This window comes from Symphodus melops (genome assembly GCF_947650265.1).
Source record: "Symphodus melops genome assembly, chromosome: 23".
NCBI classification, from domain to species: Eukaryota; Metazoa; Chordata; class Actinopteri; order Labriformes; family Labridae; genus Symphodus; species Symphodus melops.
The window spans coordinates 12,876,395-12,901,739 of record NC_136713.1 but is presented as its reverse complement, the minus strand read 5'-3'; the positions used below and the strand labels follow the sequence as shown (position 1 = coordinate 12,901,739).

Genomic DNA, 25,345 nt, shown 5'->3' with positions numbered 1-25,345 from the left:
GTTCTTATTATTCAGATTGGGTACGAGCAGCTGCTTACTCAGCAGATGTGGAGGGAAGAGCGCGTCTTGGCGGCGCATTGCTGATACTTACAGATGGAAATAACGGCCTGGCGGTGGTGATGAATGGCGGGAGAGTCGCACTAATAGGAGATGTGGGAAAGTCGTGCGTCCTGAAGAACACCAGGCAGGGGGGTGTGAGGATGTTTGAACTGTTCGATCCAATTACAAGGCGAGTCGGTGGAAGAGGTGTGCAGGGTGAGGAGGGCCGACTCACAGTTCGCTGTGATAATGAACCCTTATCTTTCTTTCACTCGCAGCAACGATTGATTAAAGCTAAAACTGGAGATCGTACGTCCTAAGTTTCAGTGCTGTTCCATATAATCAACCAATAAAATAAGGCAGATCGTGTCGTATTCAAACGAGCGCTGGGCGATATATCGTGAAGCTTGATTTATTTACGAAAGGCGGCTTCTGCAGACAGCGGCTGTGAGACAGTGAAACCCGAGCTGACTCGACGTGCCGAAAAAAGTAATAAAGTAAAAATGTTTGTGGCTCTTTCTACAAGCTGGTGAGGGGGCTGCTAGCACCGGCTAGCTGGCTAGTGAGAAGGAAAAATAGCTTCCACTGTTTGCCTGTGGACACCAATTCCCTCTGGAAAAAAAAATCTCGGAATCATTTGGCGGAAACGGCCGTATGTTTTTGTAAAATGACGCGTTTTAGGTGCTGCTCAGGCAGTCCAAGTTTCAGAGAACTTCCCAACTTGGAGGACTCTTTTTGTCAAAAGTAAAACAAAAAGTTGATGTGCTATACGCGCATCATAACATGAATGTGAATGAAGTGTTTCACATGCATTTTACAAAATCGGAATTTCTTTTTTTCTGATGCCACGTGATTGCCCCGAAAGTCCTCGTCTTCAGCTGTGAATCCTGGGAGTTGTTGTCTTACGTCCACGAGACAAAAAAAATATTATTTCTGCCTTTTCTCTGTCTGCGTCACATTTCTACCACATATATGACCCAATTTCATGACAGTTTCGTGTTTCAACGGGCAAATAATGTTATTTAATATGATAAATATCGACTCATATCGAATATCGTAAAAATATCGTAAGATCAAATTTAGGCCATATCGCCCAGCACCAAAACTTCCAACTCAAACTGTTAAACTCGACAAAACTGCAGCTGTGAAGGTCTGATTTACTCTTTTTGACAGTCACAGAATCGGGTTCTTGACACAGCCCCCCCCCCCCCCATCACCACACTCTCTATAAGTCATTCTCACAACATTCGGCCCGAGTGCCCTTCGAGACCCGCTCCATGTCCACAAGTTCAGACTTTAATTGCATCGTGTTGCGATGGAGGAGAAAAAAAAAATAAAAAGGTGTGACACCTCTCCACGCAGCCGTCACTGTGAATCCAAATGTTCTCTCCAGGTAACAAGAAAGGAAATGCTGGCTCGTCTGTTATCTGATGCTTGTTGGATCTAATCGGACCTTGTTGCATTCTTCCACAGAATCTCATTTCGAGGCCGGGTTTGCAGTGCACAAAGCCGGCCTGTTCCCAGCGAAATCAGCACCATGAGATTCCTAACACGCTTTGAGAGGAGGGGGGGCTCCTACCTTTCAGGAGGAGAGACCCGTCGCAGACGAACAAAGACGACGCAGCAGGTGGGAGAATAACAGGTAGGGAAGCAGTTTGAGTGTTAGCAAACTGCTGACTCATGTCGTCACGAAGAAGCGGGGCCGTCTGAAGTTTCATGATAAAGACAGAGCAGACGAGCAGACAGCAAACACATCGGCGTCATCCTCGCTTCCAGGTACCATGACAACAGAAACAACAGTATCAAAAGGTCAGGAATTCTTTTCTCCAGGACAGACAGAGGGGGCAAACCCCCCGGGGGGGGGGGGGGGCATTAATTGAAAAACGTTGCCGCGTTGTTGTTTTTGCTGCTGTTGACACAACCAAGATGGACAATGCTTGGAACGAGGAATAGTTACAGCTCTGGCTAGACATGAAGGATGACAACTAAAGGACAATGATAGAGAAAGGAAAAAAGACTGACAGAATCCTTTCACGTCTCATTATGAGGAGGACATCCAGTCCTGTGTTGTATGAGAGAAGCTCCGTTTAGCGAGATGAGGGGTGACAATCACAGGACGAGCAGGGTCCTTCCACAGAAGGAGTATGACGGCGCGCGTGTGCTTTTTCCTATTTCGAGGAATGATGCATTTCTTTAAACGGTACGTTCCTGTGTGCAGAGACGAGAAGTACCCGCTTTGTCCTCAGGAGGCGCCAAAGTCAACGCAAACCAGAAGCTCCTCAAAAGGAGCTTCAAATTTAACCAAAACGTGATGTGGCATCGAAAGATGCATCCAGTGCTCCTCTGTTACCACGGCAACGATCAATAATCAGAATTAGATCCTTAGTGCGGACCTGGATAGAGCACTCAAATCAAGACCTTTTGGATAATGAGTAAGAGCGATTTTTTTTTTTTATTAATCTACTAATCCAACCATTATTTTATGATTAATCTCACGATTAATTCAGTTATCGATTATTTCACATTACTTGATCGATGAAACTACTCACTCGGGATGTAACGATTCACTCGACTCACGAGACGATTCTCTCATGATTTATTTCACAAAATGAGACCGTAGACAAATTATGACTGGAATAAAGTCCCGTCATTTTTTCATAAAAACACTCGGAATCTCTTCGGTCTCCAGCGAGGCTGCAAACCTGCTTGTTAGTATTGTTTGGCCTCTGCAGCTGCCATGGTAACGTCTGCTTGTTACAGACGGTTGCACTCTGCTGTACAGCTGCTGACGCTCACGATATTACTGCGACTCCTTTTTTCAGAGTGCCAATGCAAATCTTGACACCTTTGAATCGATCTTTACATCCCTACTATTCACACAATATATTTGGCTGCCGTCCTGTCACACAGCTCCCGGCTGTTTTTCCCTCTTCGAATATTCGTTTATTGTCGTACGCCGGATGAATTTTCATCATCAATTTAGCAGAGAAAAATTAAGTGGGATGGGAAGTCAGACGTCAATACAACATTAAAATATCCAGTTTATTATGGAGCAAAACAAGAGTATAGAATAAAACACTCTGGACGGTTCAGAGTATGAGCGTATGTTGATATAGATTATGTTGAGTCTCGGCACTCCAGTACGCCGTTGTGTGAATTCTTCTTCTTTGGCGTCTCGCTTTCTTCTGCATTACTGCAACCACTGGACCGGAGTGTGGGACAATATTGTTTTTTCGGGGGCGACGCGGCGAAGCAAATTATTAATGTCAACAAATTTATGTTGGTGCGTGGTCCCAGCGCTGCGCTGCTCCAGGACTACGCGTCGTATTTGGAGTTGTTTTGGTCAGACAGTCAGAAACACCCCAGGATTTCTTTATAATGTACCCGTGCTTTTGCTCGTACGTGAACTGTAGCGTGCCAATGCACACAAGACCGTACACGGATGGGAGGACCCACACTTGTCAGACAAACTGGACTTTGAGTGTTAGCGGCGTTGCCTAGTGTGAGTGCACCCTAAGGGCTCTCTTATGCGTAAGAACACGTTTCATCCATTAACAAGTTGACACCCAGAGGTGACTGTAATTCACATTTTGCAGAACGCCTTTTGAACAAACACCAGTAGGCGTTTAAAGACAAGCAATAACAAGTTTAGAGAAGGTGGACGAGAATAAGCGTTGGGTGGATTTCTCCTTCATAGACTTGAAGCTGCAGCGTGAGCAGCCGAGAGACACTGGCAATGCCAACAGGCGTACTGGCATTAAGCGCACTAATAAGGGGAGAGGGGCCGATCTGCCCCGAGCTCAAAGACTGCGGAAATGGCACTTGGACGGGTGAAGGCGGTCTGTTTGTGTGCATACTGAAGGATTTACAAACACACAAAGGCTGGTGTCCAAGTCCCACGCTCCGCACTGTGGGCCGGTCTGAAAAAAAAAAAAAAAAAAAAGCAGCTCTCCTTGATGTGTGTGCGCATTTAAAGTGTGTGTGAAGGCTATAAATAACCTCTGTCAAGATCAAAAACTTCCAACGTCTCATTTCCAAGTTGGATTTTTATCTCGCTTATTCTATTCCTGAAAATTCAAACAACTTCTTCTATCGCTTCTCATCGCTCTTGTCTTTGAAGCTTGTAATGTAAACACCCAGCTCCAAGGGTAAAGATTACTTTAAGTAATCTAAGCAATGGATTATGAAGAAAGCCAAAGCTTTGCACGCTGAGGGGCCCAAACTATTCATTTTCAAGCACACCGATCATAAACTACGCGTGGAGGAAACAACCGGGGTCAGCTGCTACGACCCACCTGATTCAACATGGAGGCAAAAAAGAAGAAGCAGAAAGGGCCAAGGCAGCAGGAACGAGACGACTAAACGGAGTATAATGGGCCATTCTTTGGCCCTATCGACCTGTTACGAGAAACATATTCATCATGCATTCAAGCTGGGATTGTTACAAGAGATCTGGGAGACAGTATTGACTCTGCTCTGTGCAGCTCCCATTTGAAACAATGTGGTTACAGCAAGGTGTAACAAAAAGAAGCCTCACAGACTAAAAGAAAAGGTTGAAAGTCAAACATTGATACACATGGAAAATCCCCACATTTCACTTGAATTAGAAACATCCCATAAGACACCCACATTGGCCATGAAGAGACGACATAAGGATATTAAAAAAGGGAACTGAAGCAGAGATTACACAACATGACACTAATTTAACACACAATGTGCGCTAATAGTGACTGAGTTTGGATGAAAAAATGGTGGTTCTTTCATTGTAGGGACACCCAGTGTGCATCTTTTTGCACACTGGGTATACTCACAAAGCGATATATATTTTTATATTTATTTTTTTCAAAGGAGCTTTTAAAAATTGATGTGCAGCGATGTTACAGCACTGTATCAAGCGTGACTACATTATTAGAGAATACCGTGTGCTTTAAACTACACTTTTGTGACACGAAACGAGACGACACTTAACAAAAGAGCTCACAGCGAAACAATGACAAGTGAAAGCTCCTGTTGGCTTCTCAGTTTCCCGACCCTCTCCATAAATGCTGCAGTGCCCCGCCGCCATCTTACTTCTCTATTCTCCTCTCTATACTTCTGACTGAAATATGTGTGGGGGCAAAACGTCACGAATGGTCGTGTTTAATGATAATGTCACCGTCACGAAATCATTTATTTCCCGAAAAATCACAACAAGCGACAAGTCTTCATAGTGCATTTAGGGCGTCTTATTTACTTATTTAAATCCCCCCAAACACACCCACTCCCTTATATTCAGCCCTCGGGGTATGGAAAAGGACACAATACGCTTTTCATAAATTCACAGTAAATACGTTTAGCTTTGCTAAATTACCCAAAATTGCGTACAAATGGGCGTCTTGGACAGTTAAATCTACGGGTATTTGCGCCGTACAAAGGGTACATAAATTGTTGAACAGCGCAAAATGGCATTGCAGTCTTTTACATTAGGGAAATGCTAGTTATTTAGCTTGAAATGGACAAAATATGAGGACAGCACACAATAAATGGTGTCCTAAATTCCTCTCCACTGTCTCATAGTTCCTATAAATCATTAACAGATTTATAAGTGAGATTTTGCATGAGGAACAAGGCAATACGGAGTATCGGGGAAATTAATCGCATTAATTGGAGTTTTTAATGTCTCGTTTTTAAATTCAGTCGTAATAACAAACCTAAACAACGCCACAAGCTCAAAAATCATACATAATACGAGATATTGAACGAAACGGTGACAATTCTCTAGTTATACGTATCCGAGGGAAAATTATCGTTAAGGCATCTGGAGTTATCCGCTACACTTCCTGTAACCCTCCAAAATAAAACGGAAGACAAAAGGGCTGCGTTACAGTGACTGGTTAATGTACAAAAAATAAAAAATAAAAGAGTTTTAATGTTCACCAGGCATATGGGTAAAAAATAATTTTAGTATTCATTACTTACATGTCATTTAATTATCGATTAAAATGTAACGCAATCAATTTGAACAGTAAAAATACCACACGTTTAATGCATACCATTTCAACTGATGTCACGTATGTATCGGATAATAAATGTTTTATATCAAGCTAATAAATCAGTTCCAAATCAAACAATTTTGTATCTTTTCTTCATCTTTCTCGCCTCACATTTTAACCCGAATCTATGTGCAACAACCGCTTAGCTTCCGGTTGCTAACTGACGCTAGCTTGCCAGCAGTTTCAATATGGTGGAAAATACTACACGTTCCGAGACAAAAAAAAACGGATTTCCTTACCTCTGCAGCCAGAGCCGATGCCACTAAAGCCAGCAGCAGTAAAGCTACTCGGTCCCCCATGTCGTTTCACTGTCACGACGTTCCTGAAGGCAGCGTTTAAAGTTTTTTCGTCGGCTGTGAAGCTGAAGTGTGGTGTGTTCAGCGCCGGTGACTCCGGGTGTCTGATGGTGAGCGATACCGAGGCTGCACAGCTGCTGAGCGCCGGATCACCTGACCACAGCTGAGTGGGATTAACTAACACACACGCGCGCGCGCGCACACACGCAACAATCTATAAAACACGTTACATCTACAAGCATCATGCTAAACATTTACAGTCAACGCATGCGCGCACACTCAAATGAAGACCATAGATATATAAAATAATAAAAAAAAAACGTATTTATTCGTGTTTAGATTTCGTTTATAATCACAGTCACAAAAACTGTTATGAAATTAAAGCTTTAACTCGATACATTAATACATTTTAACTGTCCAGCATACAGACATTCATACGGAGGAGGATTAGGGACAGGCATGAGAAACAGTTTTCATTATGCACTCCAGAGACATTAAATGTTCATGAATAGATTAGAAATTCAATTTTGAAAAAGTCTGCACATTTGGTATTTTTTTATTTGTTCCCAAATTCTCTACTTCTTTCCCTGTATTTCCTCTCAAATTAAAAAAAATCATTCTCCAATCAGTATTTAATTCCGATGTTTGGTCCTAATCCTCTTCCATACTTAAATTAAATCACTACGGAAATGGAGGAGGGCCAAACCTAAAAACGATTCTTACTCCAAAATCAGAATATTTCTTTAGCAAAAAGTTCTGGAAAATTGTTCTGAGAAAAAGGTCAGAATTTTGACTTTTAAGTTTCAGTTCTCTAGAATTACAGTCTAAATGATCAGTCAATTTATTTTTCGTAAGTCAGGATTCAAAGTTAAAAAATCAGCAACGTAAAAGTAAATGATCCTGTAAATACAAATCGGTTATAAATTCAAGGTCATATCTCTTGCAAAAAAAAAAAAGAGGCATCATGCTCAGATTAAACTATATTTCCATATTTATAGTTAGAGAAATTCAATTTAAAAAAAAAACTTTATTTTTCCCCAGGGGGAAAATTCAAACTCTAAAGTGAACTGATAAGAGTCAGTTTATTTTTTTAAGTAACATAATTTGTATGAATGTTCAAACATGGCTCTATTCCTAGTTGTATTTATTTCCGTTCTATATTCAATATTTTATCAGCCTTAAACAGGACACATGCTTCACTTCCATTATGTTGAAAAAGCAGCGACTCAAAACAAACGTTCTGGTTCAGCTGAAGGCAACGTGAAAACAAGTTTAAATATCACTCATTGTATCGTTTCAAGTAAGGTACAAAAATAAAACCTGTCCCATCTTTTCTACTCATTAAAGTCAGTGTTATGATGCATTTATAAACAAGCCTCTGCGTCTCCTCACGACAGGTCTAGACCCGACGTGTTGGACACAGCGTTAGTCATCAACTTCCACCCTGAGCCACTTGCTAAACTCGAGTTTTTCCAAACTTTCCATCAAAGCAGAGTCGACAGTGTGTCCTGGGACGACTCTTCTCCTCCGGTGATGTATGGCTCCTCTCCACGCTGACAGAAACGGTCTTCACCTCCATCAAAGCGGCGTGGTGCCTTTGATGTGAACAGGCGGGGACGGCGAGGATATTGGGATGTTATTAGCAAGTGAAAGTACTAGCTGCAGGCTAGAAGGGCTGCTAACAATTTTCTACTAGAATGTGGACATGTTTGGAGGATCTCTTAACGCACGCACACACCAGTCAGTCTACACTTAACAGAAAAAAATACAGTGACATTTACACCCAGTAAGCAGCACTCTGGGAGTCCTCGCCTGCTAAAACATATTGCACTGGCCCACCTTTTCTTTTTCTAAACTGTCTTTAACCCAGTGAGCAACAATCATCTCCAGGTGAGTAATAATCTTCCTTTAGAAGGTCCAGTAGATGATCGTGGCTCCTGGGAGTCACTTGCGGGTGCAGCCAGGGTACGGAGGAGGTGGGGAGTAGTTGGCAGGCTGGGGCTGAGTTGGGGTGTAAGGTGGTGGGTGCAAAGAGGGTGGGTACATCTCGTAGTCGTAGGTGTACGGAGGAGGAGGACCTGTGTATTAGAAAACAAAAAGGAGGGATTTGCATCACAATTTCTTGGGACACCTCTAATTTTAGGCATGGGACCTGTTTTGCAGGTAATTTCATGAAACTATTGCACACTCTAGTGGCTGAATGTGGAAACTGCACCCTCCAGAGCAAGCGCTTTGAACCCAACCAGAAGAAGGCACAGAATACAGCGGTGGAGACTTATTAGTATTGTTGAAGGCAATGCATCCGTGTTACCATGGGGAACTTGCATTATTCAATGAAACAACCAAGCCGCTCAGATGAGAGAGACAATGAATCGAGCTCCGCGTTGCATCAGCAAAAAGCTCTCCTTGAGTCAATCTTTAAATCTTCGACCTTCTGATTAAAGAAAGGAAAATGGTAACCTCCACTTGAGCGGTAAGGAAGTTCGGACAACAAGAAACGAGGAACACAAAGGAGAAATCCTTCCTGCATCTTATCCCAGAATCCAAACTTCAATGTGTGATGTCATAAGGTGGATATGACATCACACTTTCAAAGATGCAGCAGTGTCCTTTTAAATCACTGCGACGACAGGGAGACACTGAGGAAGGTAATCTACGGTGCGCCAGAAGGGACACAATAATCCCTAATTAATTACGATTAACACGTTAATGCTGGCATTCCTAAAATATCTGCTGAGAAAAGGTTTGTAACGTTGAACGTAACGTGGCATGTGGTCTGCCCCCTTATGGATGATCCGTGTACTGCATGCATTCGCCAGGTCTTTCCAGGAGAATCAGATGATACCAGCCAAGATTTAGAGGTCTCAAAAACACGTGTTTCAGACGCTTCTAAAGCCTTATTGAATTCATGTCTTTGTGTTTATGAAACATGACCAGAGCTGCAGGGCAGAGCGAACTCTTCCAGCTCAGTGTAGCATGACGGCGATAGACCAAGGAGAAATAAAAGTGATAAATAAATGAAGAGCCCCAGAAAGAAAAAGAAAAGAAAAAGGCAGCATTTCTGCAGGCGGGAGAGCGTCACAAAGAACAGACTGATGTGAAGACGATGTAGCCGAGTACAACGTGGGAGACAGGATGAGACAGACGTGAAATATGTGAGGTGTGTTTGAGTTTTCAGATGTGCTCGAACACAGCACATGGTTCAGCGTCTACTGGTGAAAAGAAGCCGCTTGGCCTTTGTGTCCAGTCGTGATTGGTGCTCAAGGCCGAGCTGGATCCTGTAACATAATACACCTTTTTCTCTTTTTGTGTTTTTCATACGCGGCCCCCTGAGGACAGGAGATGAGGTGTCAGTGTAGCGGAGTGAGAGACAACACATTGACACAACTAATGACTTCAAACTTCTCAGGTCAGTCGCAGTTTATCAAAAAAGTTCATCAACTTCATGTTTGATGAACGTGTGCATTTCTTTTAAGTGTGCGTGTGTGACAGGCTGGACTCTACTTTCAGTCAGGGCAAACACACTCTCCGATTTCCAACTTCACAAGAAAAGCCCACGAATAAATCTGTCAGCGAGAGAGAGAACGATGTTTGGACGGAGGGGGACACAGACTGAGCGGGAGAGTGCGGACATCCAGATTGGAACCCTTGTGTGCTGTAGCTTGGGGTGCAATTCCAAGGTTCCTACCCGAGTGAAATGACCCGAAAGCATCTTAATGAGAGCCGTATGAATTGTCTAAAAGCCGAGGAAAGGTGCGTCAATGCCAGTGGTCTTTTGTCTTCAGATATTTTCTGTCTTGGTTGCAGCTTTTCGGTCTTATTTTCTAAAGTGTAGTTTCTTTTTTGTTTTTGCTTTGCTCCCTGCAGAGAGCTGGTGATTCTCTCCACAATGAAGCAAAACACGAACGCAGTAGTTAGTTTGTCCTTTTCCAGGATCTGTCTAGTGTCTACAACCCCCGTTTCCTTGGCTACACACTCTACTCTACTTTAAGACTGGGAGAAAGAGACGGACTAGATTGGGTCAGTTTGGAACGTTATCGAGCGAGATGTAAAGTCAATCACTTTGTGTACTATTAACAAACGGCACATCTCATTTGATTGTTTAACAACAATATAGCTAGCTATCCAGCCATGCTAATCTCCCCAAATCAAAATCACAACACAAAATGATTTGTACATGACGACACATGATGGTGAACACTTGGATTTTGATTTGGGCATGGGTGGACAGATATCTATTAGAAGAGCAAAAGTCGCTTGTTTCTCTCACCAGTTCTGGCAACACTGCTCAATGCTTCCTTTATAACCTCCTCTAGCAAAGGAAACAGTGAGAGCATCCTTTAGCAAAGGAGATGAGCGAATGAGAGAAAGTGACTCGCGTCCCCGACAGTACAGTCGTACTTGAACGGAGTATGAGCTTCCACTCTCAGTGTGGTTTCACTTTTGTGACTTGTATGTTCCTCCTCAGGTGTCCACAGCAACACCTGACACGCCAGCAAAGGTTCCTACTGATAAAGTGTGTGACCTGAACTCAAAGGTGACACCTGCTGGAGGGAATTGTGTCCTACACATGCGAGTAGGACACAATAAAAAATAATGTTTAGTATTTCATAGATCAGTAAAGTTTCGATGGTTAAAGAAGAATCCTTCTACTACTTTAAAAGGGTGTGTGTGTGCGTGTGTGTGTGTGCGCCCCACCTGGGTATCCCTGGGTCACAGTGTTGATGTAGGAGGTGCTGAAAACACCGACTCTGGCGCCCCTCCCGTTCTTCATGCACATGCACACACACAGGAACAGGGCCGCCACCGCCCCCATCAGAAACACCACGCCGAACACGATACCGGAGATCGCAGTTCCCCTGCAAAACACACACACACACACACACACACACACACACACACACACACACACACACACACACACACACACACACACACACACACACACACACACACACACACACACACACACACACACACACACACACACACACACACACACACACACACACACACACACACACACACACACACACACACACACACACACACACACACACACAGTGAGCCAACCAGTCGGGCGCGAGGGGAAGCAGCTGTCTCAAAAACAGACACGTAGCTGTCGGCATGGAGATGGACCGCAGCATCAGCCGTGTGATCTGTGTGCACGTTAGTGTGTGTGTGTTGACTGCAGAGGAGTCTGTGAATTAGCTAAAAAAAACAACTCATTAGCAGGTTTGTTACGTCTTCAGCGTTAGTCAGCGGGTTTGAGTCCTTTAAAGAGGAGAACTCTCACACCGGTCCTGACGCGTTTCATCCGTTAAATTGCAAATTTAAAAACTGACGTGACTCTGCGAGCAGAAGTCAGTGTTTGAATGCTTTCATAACTGATGGAAAAGCTTGCATATGATGGCCTAGCGGTCATGTTGCACGCCCCATTTACGGGGCTATAGTCATCCACAGACACCCCACCTCATGCTTTCAGTTACACAGTACATTTCTTCATATTTGATGGTATTAATCAGGGCCGATCAGACGCCTGCACACCGCTTCATTTGGACAGAAACAGGAGACAGAGCAGAGGTGAAAGTGTCGAAGCAGATCGAGGTCAGAGGTCAGAGTCTTTGACGAGTCTTCTAACACAAGTTCAAAATGACAGGTGCTGTTAAGAGTCAGTACTTCTTTATCATTGAATCAATAACTCCTCCAAGCCTGAGTGCGAGTGTGTGATTTGTTTTTCCAAAGACTTTCTGCAGATATTAAAGGAACGACTCAACGTGTCCCATCTCTGCATTTAAAGGCGCAGTACGTCATTTCTTTCGCCATTCAAAACAAACAACTTCTTTCCGTGTCCACACTGCGAGGTACCGCGGGATCATGGGTAATGTGGTTTCGTGAGACGATAAAAAGTTTGATCCATGGTGTTTCAGTCAGATTTTTGATCTCTGAATAAAGTCGCCAAAATAAATCTTTAAAAAAAAAAAAACTTACGAGAGGACGTCGCCCACGTAGGCGTAGTAGGAGCAGCAGAAAGGCGGCGATCCATCGCAGCAGTACTCTATACAGCCTTCACACTGGGCTTCAGTCCCACCTGAAACACACATCCACATGCTTCAAGAATCCATCGATGCAGCGTGGTCGAACATTTAATGACGCAAGAACTTTAATCGCAACTCCCAGACTCCTGAAAGCTAACACTGTCGCTCATGTTCAGAGTTATAGGAAAGGTTTTAAGTCAAAGTTATAAAGTGTCCACTGAAAACAAAAGAAACCCTTCAACTCTCAGGCCGGGTCAGGACACGAAGGGAGCTTCAAATAACCTTCTCCTTTAATGAACCAACCTCCTAGAAGCCTCCATTTATAACTTCAAAGACACATTCAAGACAGTCGATTTATCACGAGCCCCCAGAGAGCCGGAGAAACACGTACCTGTTTTCAAAAGAAACAATCAATACCTGTGGAGAGTCACGTTAAGAGACGCTCTCCACCGTGCACTCACACGAGGATGGTGGGGTTCGGTTCCAATAAATCCAGCCTCCTCCTGTTTGCTTTATCGTAAATCAAGATTTTTTTAATCTTCAGTCGATTAGGAAGCAAATTTAAAGCATCAGGGGATTGAAATAAGTCAGGAAAGTGGGAGCTTTGGAAATGTTTTAAAGTCTTTCAGGCAGGAGTTTGAAGAAAGAGGAAAAATGCTTTGTGATTATTTTTAAGATCCTATACTTCAAGTAAATGTTGCCATGCAGCATTTCTGAGTTAATGAGTTTAGTTTGTTTTTTTTATGTTGAGAGGCAGCACACCAGCCGTATGGCCGGACGGCTGAGGCAAAACAGATCGCACTCCTGAAAACTTCTAGAGAATGTCAGTAGGGCCACATGGCGAGGGAAGGGCCTCCTGAGGCAAAAAGAACAACAAGGAAGTGACAGACAACGCGACAGAGCCTGCTATAATAAAACAATGTGCCTTTACATCAGAAAATGTGAACTTGTGCAATGGACAGATGATGGGAAACTCGGATTGTAAATGTATGACACGTTGAGTCTGAGGTCATTTAAAGCGTGGCAGAGCGTGGCTGACGTTTGGCTGTGAGATGTTGGATTCTCGATGTCGCTTAGAAGGTTTTGGAAGTCTGGCGGAACACTTCAAATGAGCGACACTGCAAAGAAAAATCAGCTCTCTGCATGCGTGTGTGGATCTGCTTCCTCTCAGCAATCACTCGCTCTCTAATGGCGTGCGCCTGGAGGCGTGTGCTCACGTTTCCCCGGCCATGGGTTCACATACGGGTGGGATGAAAATGAAAGAAAAAAAAAAGGAAGCTTTCCCCACACAACATGCTCTAAAAAGTGGATCTACCTAAAAGTGCACTTTAACAACAGCAACCAAGCCTTTACTGTGCACAAATTACGTTTTGATAGACGTGTATCTCATTATAGAGGTCAAAGTCAAGCAGCCTTTTTAATTAAACACTACATCCCTCCCACCCGTATAAGAGCTGCAATACTTCCATGTAAATGCCTCCAGGAGGTCCCAGCAGCAGCAGACTTCTGGTGTTGCTGAGTCTGGGTGGTCCTCAGAGGTCCTGGCTCCTGTCTCTCCACACGCTGGGAGACAATGGCACCATGTCCTTTACTCCCCCCACCACCCAATCCAATTTCACACACACACTTTCCCTGCCCCCCTTTTTCCAAAGAACTTTACTGCAGGAGTTCAAAGATCCGAGAGGAGCTGCTCAATTAATCCCATATGAACGTTTGCAATAAACATTTATCCACAATCAGAATTTATCTCAATTAATAATAATTTAAAAAAACATACTTGCAATGTTTTTGTGCTCTCCATGCACACAATTCACCCTTTGGATGGCGACCTGGGTATAATCCATGGTATCCATGATTTTACACCGTTTTGATGCAGTCAGATGAAATTCATACCAATTAAATTTAATCCATCTATTCATCATTTGAATTATTTGGGATCCAGGAGAGACACTTTTAAAATAAGAAAATACGACAAGATAACAAATAAAACCTGTGAATTACAGCTAATATGCGGGGGGGGTTTTCAGTTCTGTTTACTTATTGCGCTTCTTATCTTTTCTCGCGATATTTCACTAGTTTATCGGCACATTACTTTGATCTGGTTGTCATGGTTTTCTTCTACGCTCGCGTGAAACAAAAACACAACGGCAAAAAAAACATGTTCTCATTACTTAACTGAACTTTCATCCGTTTTTAACCCAACCTGAGTTCTTATTGCGCAGGTTTTAAGAGTCAAAGCATTTATGTTAGGCGAAAAAAATAAGTGCCATATGGTGATGTTGTTTTTTGTTACCGGCTTAAAAACTTACCGGTGAATAAACAAAGCAGCAACGAGCTCCTCAACAACTTCCATCTCACCGCCTGCGTCCTCTTCCTCCTCCTGGGGTTTTCCATGACCCTTCTCCCCCTTCACGTCCACCTTCCAGAGTGATTTTAAAGCCTTTTTTTTTACTCTGAAACAATGACGAATATGTTTCCCCAGTCACCTATTTGGCTCTTCTCGTCGCATGTTGAGCCCCCTCCCAAAACCAAGAGATAACTGCTCCAATGTTTCGGGTTGTTCAAATGTTTCCCCCTTAAAAGTAACCCTCCGTTTGTTACTCCACGTGTGACCGTCTTTTCTGCCCTCCCGAAATGTTTCCACACCTCCGACTGACTGCTTAGAGTTTTATTCCCCTCCCCCCCTACTCAAATTACACTGTTGAGTTTACACCGAGGGGGGAGAGCGAGAGAGAGAGATGGAGATACGAGTCTCAGTCAATCAACGACTTCCGGTATATTTGCAAAGTAAAACTTGATTTAACTCTAACTCTTCTCTTCACAATACTTAAATAAAAATAATTCTGTTTGTTTTATTGCCTTAAAATGCGTAATGTTTTTTGTTCTGTTTTTTTTTTTTTTTTTTTAACACAATTAATTCTGTTTTTATTGACTAAAAGATTCATTTTTGAGGCTAAAGTCGACGAAATCCCACAATTTCCCTATGGGTATGTCAAAAGAAGGCATAATTCTTCTTTCAATTAAAGTGCATATTTTTTTCTTCCTTAAGGTGAATAATGTGACAAAAGGGGTTTGGATATATTAGACTTGTAAAAGTGCTATTTTCTACATTTCACGACCTCCGGAAAATTCTGCGACTATAGCACTTTATTAAGACAATTTCTAATATCATATAACAATATGAATGAAAAATAATGTATAATATCGCTAATAAAGTTGATTAAAATATTGTTATAATAGTTAGACTATATCTGATCGATGTCATGTTCGTTTGTACCTGCATTTTGAAAGTGGAATGACTTCTTTTCCGGTCTTCTTACTCAAAACTTAACGTAGCGAGAGGTTTTTGGTTTTACGACCAAGTACGTTGCTGTGACATCACGACCTTCACGAGACGAAAGAGAAATTATAGTGTTATGAAAGGAGGCAGGTACAACGTGTTACAGAGTCAGGCTGTTTTCAAACATGCACAGAAAAAAATCACGTTTTGTTGACGTTAAATCGGCTAAGTCACACTCGCGCACGCACGTTCACCTTTGATGACAGGTCGTGACCAAGACCAAGGCAGGGTCAGACCAAGACAAGACCATAAATGTTGACCACTGAAAAATCATTATGTTGTGTGCAGCAGGCGTGTCACTCACTGAGACTGTAACAGTGATCATTTTGGAGATGTAACCAGGCGGGTTAAGAATCAAAATAGAAATTATTTTTCTCTTTTAGATAGAGGCATTTTCTTTCTAATCACAGTGATGACATGGATAAAAATCCCTTTAGTGGCGGATTAGACCGGTCTTGATTTAAAACCTGGTATCCGACAAAATGCTAGTAGACTAGTTTAGTTTGCAAATCCCTAACACAGGTTGGGCAAAATAACGTTGAAAATGAATCACAGTTTTGATTTACAGCTTAATTATTACCTTCATTGATGAAATAAAAGAAGAAGACAACCCCCACTTGCCTCCCTCTTATGCTTGTGCTAACCTGCAGGGACCAAACTACAGTCATAAAAGTGATAATTAAAGCGCTTAATGATAGTTCTGGAAAGGCTCCTTGTAGGCTGTGAACATTAGAAACCATAAAAAGGGCTTCATGAAAAAGAGTGCAGAACAATAATGCAACTAGCTCTTTACACATTTAAGTTTGGCGTTTTCGTTTAAAGGTGAAGTCTACCTGAGTGCTGCCTCTTTAAAAGTTGTAAAACTGAATTTAATTATCTATCCTTTTTTTATGGGAAACCAAGGGCTGGCAAAAGAAGGAACATCATTTAGTTCTCAGAAATGCCACCCACATTGAGCAGCAATGATTCATAACGCCTTCCAGATGTTTCTTTGAAGCTGTGATGACGTGACTGAGACATGAACAAATAAGCAGGTAAAAAGAAAAAAGTCATTCAAAACGACCATATTACTGATGACATTTTGTGTGTTTTTCTTTTCCCGAGCGTGGAATCAGAGGGGAAAACGCCTACAGCATTGATTTATGCACACAGCTTCTGGTAACACATTATGCAGATTACAGAGATGGCCAATCTCATTCTTTAAGCAGCCATAATTACAGGATAACGATTTCCTTTGTGCTGCAGTGGGAGCCGACAAGGCGGGAGATCATCTTTTCTCAGGGCCAAACAGGAAACGCTACACATGCAGGGTGCAGATCTGGTTGACAGAGTAGAATCTGGTCCCAGCTGGGGGTCCAGAGAGTTATGGGGACACTCTCAGACAATTTACAGTAAAGCTAAAAAAAAGTGTCAGACATGAATGCAATCTCATTTGGCTATATGGAGCGAAATTAAAGTGATTTCTGCCTTATCTGTCAATGAAGGAAAGATGGTAAATTACATATTTGATTATGATATGTATCTAGAACAAACTGGGCAAAAACCCGAAGGGATAAATCTAAAATCATGTGTGGCTTTAGCTTTTACTAGGATGATTAGATGTATCCATTCGGTTTTAATTTAAAGACGTTCTTTCTTTGACATAATATCTAAGCACTATCTGAAATAAACTAATCTCTCTCTATCTCACCTGTGCGCCGAGATCTCACCTGTGCGCCGACGTGAGTGGCCGCATATCTCAGTAATCTGCACCGCTGACCTCAGAGTCAGCCTCCAGTTGGACACTTTAATGCATATTGATAGTCACCTTACTGAGCACAGGTCACTTTAATGAAAATCACTCTAATCATCTGGTTCCACCCTACTGTTGTGTTATGCTACATCTGTAATGGTTGACATGATCACCCTAACTAGGTCAAGTTTCACTCTATTGTCTTCAACACTTAATGCTAATCTGCTCCTCAATAGTTGGGTACTTAAATGGCAATCACCCTAATCACTCCTGGTCTCACCTCTTTGTTTAGGACACTTAATGCAAATCACTGCTCACTACTCCTGCATTGACTGTTTAACGACTGTTTAACGACTGTACTCACACCTCGGGCATAAACTCAAAGACCTCTGTACATACACCCAGCCCACACAGCACACATGCTTCTCTCATGCAAACAGCGCACATGCTTCTCTCTCCTCACAGGTTAGGTACACTATGCTATATAAGTTTTAAGTCTAATGCTAATGCTAACTGCACAGGTTAAACCTGGAATTATGTTTACTCTTAGTCACATAGGGGCTGCTAAATCTTGTTTGGGGGATTATTGTATAGAGAGGGGAGGGGGGACAGCGGGTGTGTATTGTAACCAATGTTTTGTACTGTAACCAATGTCTTGTGTCTTGTGTCTTGTGTCCTGCCTGTCTGTATACTGCTACTGGATGCCCTGAATTTCCCACGGGATCAATAAAGTATCTATCAATCTATCTATCTATCTATCTATCTATCTATCTATCGAAATGATTATCCCAATCAGGCCCCTATTCTATGCCCTACTAATTAGTTACATAACCCACTAACCCCCTTAGTTGCCACCTTTAATAATAGACTCCAAACCAACACTAAACTACTCCTACTACTACTTCATTTATATATTTAAAAGTTGGAAACATACTTTAATTGTTGGCCACACTTCCTTAAGAAAAAGGATTTTAGATGATGTGTTGATTGGCCCCCAATCAACACAGGATAAGGAAAAGACCATGAGAGATAAAAGGAAGCTAACTATATGATGAAGCTTTGCAGATGAGACTGTAAATACTGTGGGTCTATCTGTAAGTGTATGAGGCATGTGAAGTGTCCCAAATGGGATTCCTCAATGGATTCCTTGATTACCTCTAGCCTTAAACTTTTCATCCCAAAGGCTGTGAAAATGTTTCTAGCTTTATGAAATACTCCCATCTAGTGGACAAATCATGAATTACAACCCCCCCTTTCTACTACCATTTCAAGCACAGGTGTCAAACTCCAGTCCTCGAGGGCCGGCTTCCTCAGACTTTTAGATGTCTCCCTGCTCTAACACGCCTGCTTTAAACCAATGTGTTGTCATCAAGCTCTGCAGAAGCCTGATAACGAGTCACTCATTGGATTCAGCTGCGTCCGAGCATGGAGACATCTAAAAGTCTGAGGAAGCCGGCCCTCCAGGACTGGAGTTTGAAGTCTCAACATAAACTTCAAAAGGTGTACTTTTGATTTTATGGTGAGGTGCTTAGTTAAGGAGTAGGGTTTAGGTTGTCCGATGCAGTTAAGACAAAATCTCCTGTTTGTAGATCAAATGGACAGTTGTTGGGTATAGTTGGCAGTAATAAAAAGTAACATTTAAAGTGAGTATTTTCACCTTCAACGCCAAACAGACAAATAACTCTGGAGACAAAAGCTGCACATGTCAATGTGATACTTTATTCATGAACCTAGGACCATATATATATATTTATATATATATAAAACACTGTATAAATACTCTATATACTCTACTCCCTTCTGTGATCTCAATAACAAATAAAAAATAATATTAAAAAAAGCCACAAGATTATATTTAACAGGCTGTACAAAAATAAATAATGTTTGGATATTCTGTACAAAAGGAAAAGACATGATAGAAAACAAAAGGAGCCTTCGCAGAAGGCAGGAGAGACTTCCTTATGAAGTATTAGCAGGAGACAAGTCCCTCTTTAGGTCTACACACACACACACACACACACACACACACACACACACACACACACACACACACACACACACACACACACACACACACACACACACACACACACACACACACACACACACACACACACACACACACACACACACACACACACACACACACACACACACACACACTCCTCTTTGGTCTTTGAAGAGTTCCCTCGTTAAAAGCTGTGTCGAGGAGGGCAAGATATGGCTAAAGGACAAAGTACTGTGTACTGAGGCTTTTAGAGACAGCTGGGTGTTAAAATGTGCCACTGGCATAAACAAAGATGAAGTGCTACAGGTCTGTGATAAATAAACTGGCAGTTTGAACATATACACTAGGACTATTTGCTATCTTATATTCCATACCTGATGGGCTGAGCAAGTAGAATATGAGCTCTTCTCATTCATTTGTTTCTTTATAAACTTTGCTATAACCTCCCCAACCCAAACCCCTATATGTCTGTCCAGCCCAGCTTGGACAAAAATCATTATACATGTATAAAAAAAAAAAAAAAAAAATACCCCACACACTCTCAAACTCATACACACAAGCGTTGGCACAGTAAGCAGCATGCTCCTTAAAAATCAGGAATGTCCATGCTTTCTAGCTCCCGTTGGGAGGTACAATATGCCACTACTGCATTGAGGCAAAACAGGTAGCTGTAATCAGTCTCTGTTGCTAACGCCAGTTGGACCAGAATGGATTGAGGTCTAAGGTGAAAAGGGAGCCTTAAGAGTCTTTGTGGACCCACCAAACCAGTGAAAACTTGCAGCTTGCTGGTTCTGGATGTAAACATTCATCAGCCTCATGTGATTGTTCTTCGAAAAAAAAACGGAGGCAGTGAAGATCAGAGTGTTTATCTGGTGTCTTTCTGAAAGATGGCCAATTAGCTTTTGGAAGCAGTCCTTAACAGGCACCCTGATTACACAGTTCCAGCAGGGGTCGTGGCCGGTCTTTGGAGTCACAGCTGTCATGGATTAGTGTGCGCCCGTCATGCCCGATGCAGCGCAGTTGGCGTTTTCGGAAGCCTCGCCCGCAGGTCTTTGAGCATGTCGACCATTCTCCGAGAAGCCAGGAGGGACAGGCCTGAGGGGCGCAGGATCTTGAAGCCAATGGGCGCAGCTCCTCTAGGCAATCTCTGGATGGACGACCCTGGGGATCTAAACACACCACTTCTCTCTGCTGCATACCACCTCCACAAGTCTGAGAGCATGGACCCCACTCCCTTAGGGTCCACTCAGCTCCAACCTCTCTGATGGCGTTGATGGACTGGCGACGGCCTCCGTTATTGCTGCTCGAGCCTGAAGCAGTATTTTTGGGCCGAGGTGCAAAGTAGCTGTACTTAACTCTTGGTCTTGGAGCTTCTCCAACAGACAGCACCTGGATGGTAAGGGGCTCTGGAAGTGGGGCGAAGCTTCGTAGGCGCTCCAGGGTGGCAGAGGAACCACTGTATCTCAACAGCGACCCTTGCAAGGCAATGTCAGTCTCCATGGTCATTAGTTTGTAATCTCCATTTAACAGGTAGGTTCCATCCTGGCGACGCACAGCCAAGTAGCTGTTATCGTGGCGCCCATTGCCTGGAGCGCGTTGCTTGACATCTACGTGGGTGGCACCAGCAGGGATAACTACAACATCCTGATAACCAGGCCTGAAAAAGAAGCACATGGGTCAAAAAAAGAACTATTGTCTCAGTGCTTATTGCAGGATTTTTTTTTTTTGTGGATGACCAAATTACCTTGCACGCTCCAGGGAGCCGGACACTTTCTTGCACGTAGAACCATCTCCACCACACAACCCACACTTATCAAAGCGCCTGCTAGATCCAATGATACGATCACATCCAGCCTTCACACACTGGCCTTGGACGCAGACCGAGGTGGAGTCTGGACTGCAGGGTGTACCGTCAGCCACCTTGGGGCAGCAAAGAAACACAAATTAAGCCCTATAGTTATGTCTTTTAAGACTGTTACATAAGAGTCTGAGTCAAAAGGATAGAGTAGACAGAAGTAAAATTCTCTTCCTCAGCAAGACAGGAGCCTCAGGGCTCCGATAAATCATAATAGCTGATCCTTCAACTTGCATGTCTGCACAAGTAGCAGAACTGCTTTAAGATAAACTAAGACTCAGGGAATGTTGTAACACAATTCTAAAACTAGCATGTAGAAAAGCTCACCTTGGATTTGAGGACAAAGAAGTATCCAGTCCCCTTGGCCCGGCACACCAGCTTGCAGCGGTCTTTGGGTGAAACTCCAGCATACTTGGGCACCCACTCAACACCCTCGCCTGAACCCAGCGACACTTGGGCTGACATATCGTTGTGGGCCAGGCACTGCTCCTCCCTGAATGACAGGCCTGAGAAAGAGAAAGCGAGAGGTCAGATTTACTGCTTGTTCAACATGACCTGTGTGCTAACTTTCACACCAATTTGCAAAGAAACATCAAAACAAGACTACGACACCCAAGCTTACACACTTTGCAGACCTTGGGAACAACTGTGTAAACTTTCAAGAAAGTATCAGAACATTTCTCAAATTTTATCCCAGATTAGTCATTCAAAGATCTCGTACCATTGGTATCAGGGCAGGTCTCAGTGTTACAGGAGCGGTACTGGATCCTCTTGCCCTCGCAGTACTTGCCCCCATTCTTAGGCAAAGGGTTATCGCAGGAACGGAAAGAATACTGGACCCCTCCACCGCAGGTCCGAGAGCAGTCGCCCCAAGGACCCCACAGGCCCCAACCACCATTGACCGGAGTCTGAAAGCACCAAAGACATAAGTTAGCATTGATTCATTCAACTTTAGGTGTGCACAACTTTTGTGTGGATTTCATTGAGTATTTGAAATTGGTTTGGTGCCTACCTGGTGTTTGGCGGCTTGGCTCTTTGTTAGACACTGTCCAGCCAAGCAGAAGCTGTCATGCCCACATGACGTTCCATCAGCCCAGGGGAAGTTCTTGGTCTGGCATACCAGCAAACCATTGGAAGTTGTCACAGTACACCACAGAGCTGCACATGTGGTACTTAAATCCGGACAGTGCTGGGAGTCTTCACCAAAGGTCAGGCGACACTGATGATCAGCGTCATAGACCGTACCAGGCAGGGGCTGGGGGAGCTGTTGAGGTTTGACGGGTTTGTCTAAAAGGCACTGACCATGGCCGTTATCCAGGAAGGTGGTGACCATAAGGGCGGAGCAAGGGGACCAAGGCTGCTGCTGGTCTAAGTTTGACAAGGTGGAAGCCATCATGTGGGAGCCCCAATGGGCGCCGTTGACACCGGAGCACAACTGGGAATCATCATGAGGCATGTTGAAGACGTGACCTGAAGGACAGAAATTAAAACAGTTCTTTGAGCATATCTGGTTTCATAAAAAAAAATGACATTGAAAAACAGGATTATTTTTCTTCTTACCCAGTTCATGAGCGACAGTGAATGCTGCTTGAAGCCCATCATCCTCGATGATTGAGCAGCTTCTGTCAGGGTCGCATACTGTGCCAACATCAGCCATGCCAAGAGTGTCACAAGAGTGGGCGCCACAAAGGTCCTGAATGCAAAAAACATGGAGCAAAATAAAGTTGAATACCCCCTTTTTTATTTTTCGGATCAGTCTTAAAAAAGTTCCCCTCCTCCTCTGGTAAACGTACCGTCCTGGTGAAGAGCACAGCAGTGTCGTAATGCTCGGGGTGACGGTCACTGGACGGGTTGTGCTGCCGCTGCCACTGACAGAAGTTGCGTAAAGTCATGGCAGCGTTGGATGACACTTGAGGGCCTCGTTCCTCCTCGTACACCACCAGCAGCTTAACGACTGCCAGGCTGATGGAGTTGTGGATGCTGGGATGACGGTACAGGCGGGAGGCGACAGCCATGATGGTAAGCAGGTAAGGCTTGAGGCCGGCGCCGTGGAACTCTGCCATGGACTGGTCGGCCACCAGCATGATCTCCATGTAGCGAGGGGTGGACACGAAACGTCTGCTTCTGTGGTGAGCTGTGAGAAAGAATAAACCAAACTGGGTTTAATGATCATTCAAAATTTTCCGATTTAAGTCCTGATTTTGCTGCACTGAACATTTGGGACATCTATTAAAATTCAGATTTCCCTGAACTTTCTGCAAAATAGAAAACTCTACCAGTGCTCTAAATAAATACAAAAGCTCGCTCGCTCCGGATGTGCCTGGAGGAGCCTGGCTGTGACTCAGCGTCACACCACTGACGGCTCCTCCTCCTCGGGGTCTACATTCCTACTGTGACCTTCTCTGGTGGAAATATTATGTGAGTAAGAAAAGGGAGAGGAGAAAATCCTTTCTGAGGGGGAAAAAAAAATCTGCCGGCGCGAGTTGTACCAGGAGGCGAGTTTACACGTCTCAGTACAGCCGGGCTCTGGCTGGCCCCAACCCCACTGTTCCCCTCCCCTTCTTCCGTCACTCCTCCTCCTCTTTCCCCTTGGAGAAGTTTCCTCCTCCTCCACATCTTGCTGTCAAAAAGGTAGCCGAGTCCACTGTGCATGCTGTGCAATCTGGCACATTTTCAACTCCAACTGACAGCAGATGTATGTGCACATTAACAGCAGCTCTTGGCGTTGGTACTCAAATGTATCATACACTCTGATTATTAAAGAATCACGTTTTCTTCTTTAACGTTGCAATTTTACTCGTTGCTGGTTCTTTATTTTCGAATTATTCTATTTTGAAAATCAAGCGTTTCAGCAGCCTTACCTGTTTGCTCTGCGTTAGCGGCTTCTTTCCAAGCTTCTTTTTCCAGATTCTTTGGCACTCTCTCCTCGTCCTCGTTGACCCCGCACTTGGAGCTCCCCTCCTCAGCCAAAGCAGCACGACCTCTCCGGCGGATGATGTGGACATCCTCCTCAGAGCCCTGGAAGTCAGTCGAGTTTAGGGGCTGAATAAAATACTCTTCACCCTGAAAGTAGAATCCGCCCCTGAGTCCGTGGCACAGATTAAGCGCAGCGGCGGAGTGCTCCTCTCCGTTCACAGAGCCGGAGAAGAAACAGCCCGGTTCGGCTCCACTATTTGATGGTATCTGCGTGGGTTCTGAGTCGGGGCTCCCCACTAAGCTGAAGACAAAACCCGGTGCCAAGAAGGTCTGGTCAGGCTCGAGCTGCAATACCAGCTCCTTGCCGAATACGTCCAATCGGTACTCCTTCATCTCCGCCTCCTTCTCCTTCTCCTCTGGGGAGAGAGTCCGCCACGGCTCGGTTGGGCTCTCCGAACGGGTTGTTGGGTCGAGTCTGATGGGCACCACAGTGCTCTCCTGCCAGGCGCTGTGCGCCGCGCCGACGCACAGAGCGGCAATTAAACCAATGGAAAGCAACATCATTTAAACGCAATCCAAAATTGCTATCCAACAGTTAGTAGAATAAAACAATAATAAAGTCTATACCGGAACAAATAAATCCTTTAAAAGGTTTTCCACTCTAAGCTACGAAACACAAAGTCTTTAAAGTTCCACAAAATTGTTCCCAAAATTACGCACAAGCATAAAAATCTTAAAAGGGATCAAATCCAGTGCAAAACTCGTTTAAAGTTATGTGCAGACTGACTTGTAAAAGAAATGAAGTCCTTTCTTTAAATGAAAATAAAGGCTGGAACTCTGCAGTAAATTCCAACAGGTCTCTTTCTCTCCAAAACTCAACAGATGTCTCAGCTTCTCTCTCTTTGAGTTCGGCGGCAGATTTTTCCCTCTGCTGGCCCGTTTAGTCTGTTCTCTGCTCTTGCCTTGCAGTCAGAACAGAGCCGGTCCCTCCTATATATCCCCCTGCCCCAGGACCACCCCCTTCCTGAGGGCCCTTTGATGTGAGAGGGGCCAAATCCCGTGCGCAAGGAAAACGCACCAGCAACCTGG

General features: G+C 43.8%; 3 protein-coding genes across 4 annotated transcripts in view; all 3 read right to left on the bottom strand.

Annotated features, from left to right (window-relative positions):
• appa (amyloid beta (A4) precursor protein a) overlaps positions 1–6,559 on the bottom strand; it is a 57,554-nt gene extending 50,995 nt beyond the window's left edge. Inside the window, exon 1 of one of the 2 annotated variants that reach the window (XM_079336640.1) lies at positions 6,311–6,559. In XM_079336640.1, the coding sequence (XP_079192766.1) occupies positions 6,311–6,370 (60 nt within the window). In that variant the 5' untranslated portion in view covers positions 6,371–6,559. The remainder of the gene's footprint in view (positions 1–6,310) is intronic. The other variant, XM_079336641.1, reaches the window with a different exon arrangement.
• A 119-nt stretch (positions 6,560–6,678) lies between these two features.
• On the bottom strand, positions 6,679–15,099 carry cyyr1 (cysteine/tyrosine-rich 1). Its single transcript, XM_079336655.1, has 4 exons — positions 14,715–15,099; positions 12,359–12,458; positions 11,066–11,226; positions 6,679–8,445 (listed from the first exon to the last, which is right to left on the bottom strand). Exons 1-4 carry the CDS (start codon positions 14,797–14,799, stop codon positions 8,312–8,314), a joined length of 480 nt encoding a protein of 159 aa, XP_079192781.1. The 5' UTR covers positions 14,800–15,099; the 3' UTR covers positions 6,679–8,311.
• A 4,075-nt stretch (positions 15,100–19,174) lies between these two features.
• adamts1 (ADAM metallopeptidase with thrombospondin type 1 motif, 1) lies at positions 19,175–25,345 on the bottom strand. Its single transcript, XM_079336015.1, has 8 exons — positions 24,202–25,345; positions 23,134–23,474; positions 22,901–23,033; positions 22,353–22,810; positions 22,062–22,248; positions 21,668–21,846; positions 21,230–21,405; positions 19,175–21,142 (listed from the first exon to the last, which is right to left on the bottom strand). The coding sequence occupies exons 1-8, from the start codon at positions 24,818–24,820 to the stop codon at positions 20,401–20,403; spliced, it is 2,835 nt and encodes a 944-aa protein (XP_079192141.1). The 5' UTR covers positions 24,821–25,345; the 3' UTR covers positions 19,175–20,400.

Coding starts and splice junctions, on each gene's coding strand:
- adamts1 (XM_079336015.1), bottom strand. CDS start 24,820: ATGATGTTGCTTTCCATTGGTTTAATTGCCGCTCTGTGCGTCGGCGCG. Junction 23,034..23,133: donor CTGTGCTCTTCACCAGGACG/GTACGTTTACCA, acceptor TTTTGCATTCAG/GACCTTTGTGGCGCCCACTC. Junction 21,143..21,229: donor GGCTCCCTGGAGCGTGCAAG/GTAATTTGGTCA, acceptor CTTCTTTTTCAG/GCCTGGTTATCAGGATGTTG.
- cyyr1 (XM_079336655.1), bottom strand. CDS start 14,799: ATGGAAAACCCCAGGAGGAGGAAGAGGACGCAGGCGGTGAGATGGAAG. Junction 12,459..14,714: donor GCTGCTTTGTTTATTCACCG/GTAAGTTTTTAA, acceptor TGTGTGTTTCAG/GTGGGACTGAAGCCCAGTGT. Junction 8,446..11,065: donor TGTGACCCAGGGATACCCAG/GTGGGGCGCACA, acceptor TCTAATACACAG/GTCCTCCTCCTCCGTACACC.